Source organism: Bison bison, unplaced genomic scaffold, assembly GCF_000754665.1.
Source record: "Bison bison bison isolate TAMUID 2011002044 unplaced genomic scaffold, Bison_UMD1.0 scf7180017864378, whole genome shotgun sequence".
NCBI classification, from domain to species: domain Eukaryota; kingdom Metazoa; phylum Chordata; class Mammalia; order Artiodactyla; family Bovidae; genus Bison; species Bison bison.
The window spans coordinates 1237263-1249422 of NW_011494950.1; the positions used below are offsets into that span (position 1 = coordinate 1237263).

Consider the following 12160-nt stretch of genomic DNA (forward strand, 5'->3'; position numbering starts at 1 on the left):
CCGGAGCCGCGGGAAACATGAAGCGCCTCCTGCTGCTGGCCACGCTGCTGGTCCCCGCGCACCTGGCGGCGGTCTGGAGCCGCAAGTACGCGGTGGATTGCCCCGAGCGCTGTGACAGTAGCCAGTGCAAAAGCAGCTCCCGCTGTAAGAGGACAGTGCTAGACGACTGTGGCTGCTGCCGGGTGTGCGCCGCGGGGCTCGGAGAAACCTGCTACCGCACAGTCTCGGGCATGGATGGCGTGAAGTGTGGCCCCGGGCTGAGGTGTCAGTTTTACAATGAGGAGGATGATTTTGGTGACGAGTTTGGTATCTGCAAAGGTAAAGAGCGACCCCTTGCTTCTTGCCCCTTGCCTAGGGCACCCTGCAGGCTTTTAGCCAGCGTGGGAAGAGAGGAGTCTTTCCTTCTAATGCAAAGAGGGAAAATGCAGGTGGGTTTAGGGACCAGGTTCCCCCCACAGGTGCTGTCATAGGGAGAGAGAAAGATAACTCTGCAGATTGCAGCTGAACCCTGCATGCAAGGAAGCCCAGAAAGAAATACAGCGTTTCACTCATGATGTTTAAGAGATTTTTTTTTTTTTTTTTTAAGTTGCAATGGAAAATTGTGTTGCTTCCTTTTCTGGAAGACTTTAGAAATTTGACAGGTAATCTGTTATGGCTGGAGTAGGTGGTCTCTCTTCTACAGGCAGTGATTACAGAGGTCTGCACTGGATAACCTCTTGGAGTGGTGGCTAGCCCTGGGATTTAGTCATTCTTTGATCTTAAGAGAGTCCACAGGGTTGAGGGCACCTCTCACGATCAAGTATTTCTGATGCACACTAATGCACTTTGTGAAATAGGATGACTTAAGTCATCTAGCAAAAGGAGTCACGTTCTTGGAAGAGGATACCCTGAAGTATCAAACAAACCTAGAAAAATAACAGTGTAAAACAAGCAAAAATAGCACCTAAAGAAAAAAATTGGAACTCTGTAAAGAAAAAGACTTAAAGAAAAACTTTATTAGGTTGAAATTATAGCTAAACAGTGTAGTTCAACATTTGCAGAATTTATTTCAAACTTAGTGACTATAGCTTAAAATGTTTAGAAATGAAAAAATGAAGATTTAAAAATACTCTATGGATACCTCATGATCTCCTTAAGGATTATTATTAAGGTTCAGTAAATATGTGATAGCTCCATACATCAGTTTTATAGTACAAAGAAGCTTTTAAAATTAAAGGGACTAAGTTTCTAAATAATTCTTAATGTGTTTAATACAATTGTAAGCTTTTATGAATAATAATCATCCAGTATTGAGCTAATCTCATGAATTCTTTTAGAAAAATATAAGTTGATTAACTTTTAAGCCACAAAACATACTAAAGATTAGGAAATAGATGGTTGAACTTTAAGGAGAATTTTAGTTTTTTGCTTAGTTTATTTTTGTTTATAACCAATGAAAAGTAGAATACTGAGGAAACATTTTCTTTGGTGGACATTCACAGACGTTTCTTTCAGCTGAGTGGGATCTGTGATTTCTGTAAATTACAGGGCTTATCGGCCAAGAAAAGGGTACTTCATATAAGGAAATTAGGGAGGAAGTGGTTAACGCAATCATACTTACTATATAGCAAGTATATGCCGTGTATTGCTTTTTCTCTTGGCATAAAAACTGACTCTGTATATGTGATTGTAAATGTCCAATTACATATGGGTAAAGAAACAGGCTGTAAGGCATCTGGAGTCTTTAGCACTCCAATATTCACTGAATGATCGAGGTAGCTGTTAATAAGATATATTTTAAAAAGCTGTTTAGGATAGCTCTTAGACATCCTTCAGATTGCAAACGGGTCTGGTTACGAACATTTTTCTTTCTGCTGGAAATAGTGAAGCTGTGTGAACCTCAACAGCTACATAGAGACATTGTATTTTGCTATAGGCAAAATTTTGTCCTTCAACTTTTTTTACAGAACACCTCTGTGAAAACTGTGTACTATAGCTGCGTATCTGGATGTTTTCTAAATATTCAGATATTTTGCATTGCCTTGCCCATATAGCAATATTTATTGAACACCTACTATCTGCCCAGCACTATTCAGTATATTGGGGGATACAGTAGGAGCATAACTGAGAATTTGGCTAAAGTTTTAGTTTTCAGTATCACTGGAGACACAGTCATATCCTAATCCTGCGTGCTTTTCTGCCAGAGGCTTTTTCAGTATCGCTTCTAAGGACTTCTTTTTTTCTCAGCAGAGAGGCTAGTGTTTAAAACCAGGTGCTTCTCTAATCTGAAGGATGCAGAGTACAGCAGTCATAAATCTCTTTAAAAATGTATTTCATCTTGATTATTCTGTGGACAATATTAAATTGCCAAAGACTTAGATGCCTCACGATTTGTTTCTTCACCCATGTGTGATTGTACATTTACAAGGACATTCTTGTGCCAGGAGAATAAATATTCTGCATCTATTCTGCTTGGCTGTTCAGGCTGGCTGTTCTATTGAGATGCTGTTCACATCATAAAAAACATGCATTTTTAATGATGAATTTGTTCTCTTTTTCTCAATATAGTATGTTTTAGTCTAAGTATGGGAACATCGAAGCTCTAAAAGCTTCCAGATTTGGGTAGGTATATGAATATATTCTCAGCTTTCTTCTCATTTAGCATATTGTATTTTAGCTCTGCAGAGGACTTTATTAGTGAATCCTCTTAACATCTGGAGGAGTTGAATATGCTTGTACTGTCGTTTTGATAGATAATGAAGTTGATAAGAGTTGGAGCAGATTGAGGATTGGTCACTTGATGAAGAGCTGAGATGACAGCCCTCTTAGCCCCTGGTTAGTTTAAGTCCTTTCCTAGACATTTAGAACAGTAAATTGCCTGTGGCTACAGAGAATTCAAAGACAGCATCATATCTTTTAAACTCTGTGAGGAGCTGATACACATGTCTTTTCAATTGCCTGCCTTCACTGAGCTGTCACAGAGGTAGCCCAGTGAGACCCTGCCTTTTGGTTTCTAAGCAGACAGTAGATAGAATTAAAACCAGTTCAGAGATATTGGTTATGTGTATCTGTCTTCAGCTAAACTTCACAGCAAGGCACTACAACTAAGGAATCCATTATCTGGTCTTAGTGTGTGATTTCACATTTGTGACTTTAAGCGTGGGATTCACATTTCATATTTTCAAAGCTTGGGAGTTTCGGATAATTGGGCTTTATCTGATAGTCAAGATTCATGAGGTTTGTTCAATTACTGAGGCTGTGCACACAAGGACTGTGAAGTTGGAAGCTTGTGTACATCAAGAGCGCCCTCTCTCAAGCTTCCCTTTGTCCTCAGATTGTCCCTTCGGCACCTTCGGGATGGAATGCAAACAGATTTGCAGCTGTCAGTCTGGCATATGCAACAGGGTGACCGGCAAATGCCTGAAGTTTCCCTTCTTCCAATATTCAGTAGCCAAGGCTACCAACCAGAGATTTGTATCACACACAGGTAAGAACTGATTCCCAGGTAAACATTGAAACAATAGTCTCATTTTCAGTTTGAATAAGAAAAATTATGGATGAGTAGAACAAGAAGTTGGTTTAAATGATTTTGTTTCTTTTATTCTACTTACGGGAAAGGTAGGTGGTTGTTGAAATTTGCTGCAATGTTACAAAGAGATTCATTAATAATTTTTAGATTGTACAATTTTTCACAAAGTTTACCCAGTGTATAGTGAGGATAAATATGATTGATTACCCAAAAAGGTAATAAAAATAACCAAGATATACAAAGCTCTTTAAATTCTTTGGTGATCTGTTTTATATGTGTACTAGACAAAGCTACTTCTCTCCCAACTTAACAGTGAAAGAGTATTCTGAGGAATTTATTGGATAAGGCTTAAGAGCCAACATAGAAAATATAAAACATTTCTTTTAAAAAACCAAATGGAAGTATTTAAGTGGAATAATTCCAAGCATGTCTTTTTGTGGATTTTGGAGAGAATAAGAGACAGTATCTATGATTAAAATTTGGGAATCATCTCTAAACCTTTGAATGACAATGTAATAATACTCACATGCTGATTGTTAGTGCTTATGTTTTTCTTACACAAGTTATTAGAATGTGAGAAATACAGCTTGTAAGATGATGGTAAGTGCATATTTGGTTATCTTGTAGAATAAATGGTTAAATTGGAAGTAGCTCATTTAAAGCAACATGTAGCCACAGCAACTACCAGTATCCACAAACTATACATTTTTATCCCTTAGATATAAATAGTTGACAATCCAGATTTATTTCAGTTCTTGTTTCTGGTTCTTCACACTTCAAATTAATTAAAATTTGAAATATTTGACAAATGTGCTTATTTCTCAGCTTTACCTCCTTCTTATATGTGGGTTCAATTAAGTACCTCAAAATAAATGGGAAATGTATTTTTACATGAATTATTAAGTGTGGCTATGGCCTTAAACGTTAAAGTGAAACCTTAAAAAAAAAACCTATTGCATGAATATATTTGTGAATACCTGATCTGGAAATTAAGATCAATATTGACATTTTAAAACTTATGAGTTGTCCCTATAGTCTTTGACAAATAATATGGAAGAAAATTGAGTTTTAAGTCCTGAACAATTTTTTATTGAGGTGAAATTCACCTAACATAAAATTAACCATTTTTAAATGAATGATTCAGTGGCATTTAGTACATTCACAGCATTAGGAAGTCACAGTCTCTATCTAGTTTTTGAAAAATTTTCTCAGCTCCAAATAAAACCAGTGTCCATCAAGTAGTTACCCCCACTCGTCAGCCCCTAGCAACCTCCAGTCTACCTTCTGACATTTTTCAAATGGTTCAATTGCCAGGTTCCCCAAGTGGCTTCCCAGATGAAGGACCTGCCTGCCCATACAGGAGACTTAAGAGATAGGGGTTCAGTCCCTGCATGGGGAAGTTCTCCTGGAGGAGGAAATGGTAGCCCAGTCCAGTAGTCCTGCTGACAAATCTCATGGACAGAGGAGCCTGGTGGGCTATGATCCAAAGGGTGGCAAAGAGTCAGACATGAATGAAGCGGCATAGCGTGCACACACGTTTGAAACTTATTGTTTCAGCACTGCTAGTTGCCTCAAATACTTGAAGCTTCTTTTGTCTTATTTTGCTTTCTTAAAACCACAGGCTACAAACAACACTGAAGGAACAACTTTACTAACAGAATCCCTCTACTCTCATTAAGATTGCTCCTGACCTTTCTCACCAAGAGAGAATTGAATCTGGTGAATCTATGTCACTCTTTGGGGTGTATTTCTGGGAGCCATGCTCTAGAACTCCTCTGGAATGTCCTCAGTGATGGAACTCTTCTCTCCCCTCAGTGCTTCCTGCTGCACACACAGGAGCACGTCTTCTGCTTCTCTGGACCAGTGTGCTGTCTCTTTCCCTTGAGCTTGTCACTTTCTCTCATTCGCTTGCAGATTCTGCAAAAATCTTGACCAATGTATAGTTACCTCGGAAAAAGATACTCTGGACCCTTGAACAACATGGATTTGAACTGTTTGGTCCACTTATGCACACATTTTACCCCCAGTAGATATAGTACCTATATTTTTGCTTTACAGATCTTTAAATTAACTAAGTGTGGGGGGACATTTGTTTTCAATTAGAGATCACAGTCCACAGAGTCAAAAGAACTAGGGATGGAGTCCTGCTTTTATTGAAACTCTTTCAGCTTTCTGCCCTTGGGTGAGTCATTTACCAGTTACTTTATTTGGGGGGCAGACATAGTGGTAGGTGGATTTTCCACTGCTCAGGGGTCGGCACCTCTAATACCAGCATTGTTCAAGGGTCAACTGTATTTTGCTGGATGAAAATTACATTAAGGTTTATATAAAAAATATTTCTATACTCAATTAGATATCAAGATTCTTATTAGAAATTTATGGAAAATGCATTTTCTGACCTAAGGTGTTTCCTTTGATAAAGGAGCAACTAAAGATGACTATTAGCGTCCTCTTCTTAAATCTTCCTGGTGGCTTAGCTGGCAAAGAATCCCCCCTGCAATGTGGGAGACTTGGGTTCAATCCCTGGGTTTGGGAAGATCCCCTGGAGAAGGGAACAGCTACCCACTCCAGTATTCTGGCCTGGAGAATTCCATGGACTGTACAGTCCATAGGGTCTCAAAGAGTCGGACACAACTGAATGACTTTCACTTTTGTAAATCTTAGATTGAGGATGGAGTGCAAAATATCCTAAAAACCTCGTGGTAAGGATGTGCAGGAGCCCTTCTGTTCAGTTGTGCATCTCCACATGGAACTTAATGAGCTTTAAGTGCTACTGTTTATAGGACGGGGCTTGGTTGGGGCCTCAGTCCTTGCCATGAGTTTCACATCATCTCTGCCCAAGTCTGTTTGGGCCCAGTCTTTGTAAATGGCGCCAAGGTTCCTCAACACAGGGACTTCCGGAGGAGCCTTTTATACCTTGATTGAATGAAGTGGTCTTTTCTAACTTTCTACCTGTTGGTCACAGCATCCTTGGCAAATGGGCTTCCTGGTTTCTCGTCTTCGTTTGTCATTGCTGTTTTTATTGTTTAGTAATTAGCTCTCCGACTTTCCAAGACTGGAAATTCACAAGCATCTTTTTTTTTTTTTGTAGGGGGTAGTGAATTTACATGCATTTATCTACTGGACCATCCTAACCTCCTAATAGCATTCAATTTCAGAATGTACACTGCAGACGCAAACACACTTCACTACTCTTAGAAGCAGAAACATTTAAAAAATTCTAAATATTAGAAACTTGTTAGGTAGAGCAAGGACTATTTCTATAAACGTTTATAAAAGGCCCTTTGGTATGCTTTCTGCATTCTAGAGCCACATCGGTACGCTAATTCCTCTTCCATATTAGATAGTGAAGAATCTTACTTAGAGATCTATACTTAACACCGTTTACTCATTTGATAAGTATTAAGTGCCTACCATGTTCCAAGGACTGTTGCAACAGTGAACAAAACAAGTCCCTGCCGTCATAGAGCTGATATTCTAGTGGTACAGTGAGATAATACAAGGGGGAAAAAAAGACAAATAAATGTATGGAATAATGTCAGGTGACATCAAGTGAGCAAAGATGTTTAATTCAAGGAAATGCTAATTGGTAGAGGGTAGGTGAACATGGAATAGACTTTTCAAATCTATTATAGATTTCACTGTAAATGTGTTATAATACAAAAATAAGACAAAATTTTACTTAATCTTGGCGTTATAAACATTTGGACATGATTTGTATTCCTTCTAATTCCAGAGCATGACGTGGCATCTGGAGACGGCAATGCTGTGAGAGAAGAACTTGTGAAGGAGAATGATGCCCCATCTCCTGTAATGAAGTGGTTAAATCCACGCTGATCCTGGGTGGGATTTCTGAGAGAAGACCCTGTTTTAACAATCATTCAACACACAGCCAACATTTTAGGAATTCTCTGTATTATAGCATATGGACATATGATTTTTGGAGACCAAGTGTGATTTAGGGTGGGTCCACAAAAAAAAAGTAGGCTACTAACAATCCATAAAATGCATATGAATGAACTCTTTTAGATATTTGTTAAATATTTGAATGCATATAGATTTGTTAAATATGTGTTTTTAGTCGTAGTGAAGAACTAAAGATGCAATTTGGATAACCTTAACTTGGAGGGAAATCAGCCAAAGAGAAGGCTAGCCAAAGCTGAAGACCACAGCCAGTCTATGGCTCTCTGACTCGATGTACATTAATGTCCAGATATGGGCTGGAGAGAATTAAGAGCAAGAGAAGGTGGGGGTGCAGGCTGGGAGGGTATGATATTTAGGTCTTCCTTTGGTAGCTTCAGTAGAACTTACTTGTGCTTTTATTTTTTTTTTTTCACTTTGGAAAAAGTCAAAACAAAACAATCCCTGAAGGAAGTGGGACTTTTGAAGCTTGTGGGACTTTGAGCAGCAGCCTTGAACTGAGGCAGGTTTCAAAGGATGGCTAATGTAATTCCCAGTTTACTGCGTCTGAGGGATGGTTCTTGGGTACAGGGCAAATATACACTCCATAAATGGTTTTAAAGAATGCCACCTCTGATTGAGAGTAAGGAAGTATTTTGCCCACTTAGGAGAAGTGTGAAGGTAAATATTTATATATATATTTTAAACACTTGTTAGTACAAGTCATCCTCCATACCCATGTTTATCACTCTCTTGAGAAAATAAGCATAATATCGTTGTTTAAAATGGTTAGAATAAAAGTATAATTCTCTAAGCTTTTCAAACATCCAAGGCATGGTAAATTTGTTATCAATAATTATAGTAATATTAACAGTAAGTATAAGAGAAACCTGGAAAAATTTAGTCCCCATGGATTTATAAAATGTCGAAACACATGAGGGAATTTATTTAAAAGTAAGTGCAATGATTTAGATGAGCTTTAAATTTAAAGTAGAAAATGCTTTTTATTAAGTTTGGAAAACAGTCAATTTTAGCAGGAAATGTCAACTTTAAAATATAGTTCATTTTAATGTATTTTTTTCTTTTAACTTGGGTGATAAGTGGAATTATGAGTACCCTTGGAAGGATCTTAGCACAAACAGGACTGTTGTACTAGATTTTGTTAGGAAATATTTGCAGAAGTATTTTATTTGGAGTGAAGAATTATTTAAGATTATTTCACTATTTGCCTGTATTTTATTCTCGAAGTTTGCCTACAGAGTTGTGAATGTGTGTGTGGGAGGGTCTTTTAATGTAAGCTGAATAAGCTGTTTGGATTTCTTTTAAAAAGACAAGTTTACGATTGATCAATAAAAAAAAAACAAGACAGTCACTCCTGAGTCCATTCATGACTTCACTGATCATTAAAATATTTAAACGATTCATTCAATGAATAATAACTCATTAATGCACATTAAAGGACAGGCTTCTCATGTAAATTTTCTCCTACAGATAAGCATCTTCTGTCAAAAATTTTTCCTTTGCCTTCTTACAGCTTCCTAAAAGAGTTGGTCCTTGTATATTAACACATTTCACCGAGAAAAAACAAAAAACAAACAAGAAAACACTTCTATTGGTGTTTGACAGTGGTTACAAGCATTTCAGTTAGGCAAAGACAAACACGTCAGTGCCTATAAAAGAGTAGAGTAACATACAGCTTTGAAGCTTGAGAATATCAAAATCAAGAATAGTATTAAACCCAACATTGTATAAATCAGCTGCACTTCAATAAAATTAAAAAAGAATAGTATAAGTTCATTCAGTCTTATATGGAAATTACAGAAACATTTTAAGTGAATTGATACAGTGCTGAAAAAACTATGTTTGCATTAGGAAAAATATTGAGTTTGCATAAATTAATTCTTTTTTTAAAGAGGGGAGAAACTGGATGTGAATGAGATAATGTTACATTAATATAAGGTATAAATATTATTATTAAGCAAAGCAGAAAGCATCAAAAACTTTTACTTTCATCAATGTGCAGTGAAGTTTCAGAATATGCTTTCAAAGGGTAAGGTTACTTAAAGATCTGCCGTCTTGAACTGAAGGCCAGGACACAGTTCAGTTGCCCCTTTGGGATAGTGAATGGTGGAATACGAGCTAGACTAGGGCAGGGCTTGCCTCTGCTCCTGAGTCTGCAGCAACCACATATGTGACCACAGACACAAACAGAGGTGGGTTGATCCAGTCTTAGTTGCAGGCATGTTTTCCAGCTACCCAGCTTCATGCTACTGAGTACTTTTTGCTTTCTTCATTCCAAACACTAGTACCTGTCTATCTTAAATTGCTCTGTCATCTTCTGACTTTATTCTTCATAGCAGTGGTCTCCTAAATCTTTGGATTTTGCATATTTTTACTGCAGTTTTTGAGCATGCAAAACTGCTCAAAACTATGTATAAACTATGTATATATTTTATATATACATAGTATAGTATTAGTGCATTATGTTCATTATAAAATGTATATAATTGCTCATTCGTGTCCAACTCTTTGCAACCCCATGGACTGTAGCCTACCAGGATCCTCCGTCCATGGAATTTTCCAGGCAAGAATACTGGAGTGGGTTGCCATTTCCTTCTCCAAGATACCAGGGTCCAGCCCTGGAGGAGTCAGGGATTTTGAAGGGGAGATGGCTTCGGCAATCAGGATACGATAGAATTAAAGATATAAAGAGTGGTTAAATAAGGATAGCTCAGTGAGAAAATTCAGTGGAGAAAAGAGGCTGAATAACTTGGTTTACGTGGAAAGCTAATAAAATTCCAAAATGAGGAATTTGCATCACCTACGTAGGCTGCAGGCGTCCTGTTCTCCTGAAGGAGAGGAGACACTAAGGCCTCCCCAGTCAGATCTTAGAAGCCCAGGCAAAATTAGTAGGCTTGATGAGCCTCCACGCCCCAGATGGATATTCAGCCAGGTGAGAGAAAGAATGACATGGGGAGACCAAGTTTCAGTGAACAAGGCCCGCACTTTATTTTCCAAAGTAGTTTTTAATACCTTAAGTTGTGCATAGAGGATAATGGGGAAAGGCGTAGAGTTAGCAGTAAGCCAGGCTTTCTTCCTGCAAACTTATCATATGCAAAAGTTTAGGTGAATTACATCATCTGGCCAAGAGGACTGTTAACATTTTAAGATCCTTTCTTCGGAAAACTTATTTTTCTCTAAAGGTGATTATTCTAAAGTCAGGTACCACCCTCCAAAAGTATTAGATAAAGTTGCATTCCTATAGGGCAAAGGTGTGGTGGGCTACAACAAAAAAGAATTAACTCAAGGGTCCAAGGTTACAAACATTAAAGCTACTACTTACATTCCTATACACACTGCCAGGGACTCAGTCGGTAAGGGATATGGAAACTTAGCAGCAAACATTGGCCCAACAAGTGAAAAACCCTTCACCAATACAATTTCTAATCAATCTTTTAACTGCTCAAAGGACTCTGTATTTAGACAGTTTAGAACATCTCATGCCTCTCACAATTGGGAGGCTCTGAACAATCACATGTGGCCAGAAGAACCATTCAGGCAGGCTAGAGGACTTCCAAAGGAGTTTGTAGGTTGAGACACTCTTGTCATGCCCAGGAACTTTATTTACTGGAGCTGTAAGTTAACTCTTTTTCAGAGAGGTGGTGGGGGACAGCCCCCTGTAAAGTCAGAGGTGTAGGTGAGAGCACAAAGCAGTAAAGTAGGCAGACTCTGGTTTTGGGGGTAGATGCTCGAGAGTTTCCAGGGGGACTCTTGAGGCTCCATCCCGCATTTGCGTATGCCGAGCCTCCTTCCTCATGACCTTTGCCACGGGCAGAGTTCCTCACGCTGGCTCCCGGCACCAAGGGATCTTCCCGACCCAGGGATCGAACCCTGGTCTTCCGCATTGCAGGCAGATGCTTTATCATCTGAGCCACCAGGGAAGCCATAAAATGTACACTCAAACTAAAAATTTTTAAAGGATAAGAGATACATATAAATAGAAATTCTGAGATTTTCTTCCTCCATCCCGATAGGCTATCTTGGGAGTCACCCGAGAAGCAAAAGAAAATGCCATGGCTCAGTGATCTCCAATGAGGCCCAACCTCATTTGATTTTGAAGAGAAAGCAAGCTGGCACATATTCCACATAATAAATATTTCTAGGATGAGTGGATGAATGGATGAGTGGAAGGGTGGATGGGTAGACAGGAGGGTGGAAGGATAAATGGGAAGAGAGGAGGATGAGTAGATGGATGAATTGGAGGAATGAATGAAGCAGGTGATGGGCCTTCTGCCTCCAGCAGAGCCACAGCTACTGAGGGAGTAGATGGCTTCTCATTTCCTTTCATCTGCCAGCTCCTCTGTTTCCCTGATGGCAAACTTATTCTGCCTTTTGGGATTGAAAAAACAGGGGCATATGTTAGAGTCAGTGAGTATGACAAATAGGGTTTCCCAGGGCAACAGAGACAGGGAGTTTGTCTCCCCCAGGCACTGGGAACATCACTTGGTAACCAGACTGGAGCATTATTTTCTGCGAGAGGCAATTTGGGAAGACTGTTGTTTCCATCCTACACATTATCCCTTCCGTTTATCCTGAGCTTCCTAGGAGAGAAGAATCCATAGATGTTCAATGTCACACAGATATTTAGAGGGTGAAGTGATTATTTCTGATTATTAATCAGTTAACATTAGTCATTAAATTAAGGCTAGAGTTTAGAGTGTATATGTTATAGAGCAGTGGTTCTCAAAATTG

General features: G+C 38.8%; 1 protein-coding gene across 1 annotated transcript in view; it reads left to right on the top strand.

Annotated features, from left to right (window-relative positions):
- The window catches only part of ESM1 (endothelial cell-specific molecule 1), a 9126-nt gene extending 346 nt beyond the window's left edge, over positions 1-8780 (top strand). The window contains exons 2-4 of the mRNA XM_010857162.1: positions 6-318; positions 3314-3466; positions 7245-8780. Of these exons, the coding sequence (XP_010855464.1) occupies positions 18-318; positions 3314-3466; positions 7245-7345 (555 nt within the window). The 5' untranslated portion in view covers positions 6-17 and the 3' untranslated portion in view covers positions 7346-8780. The remainder of the gene's footprint in view (positions 1-5; positions 319-3313; positions 3467-7244) is intronic.
- Positions 8781-12160: the final 3380 nt, after the last annotated feature.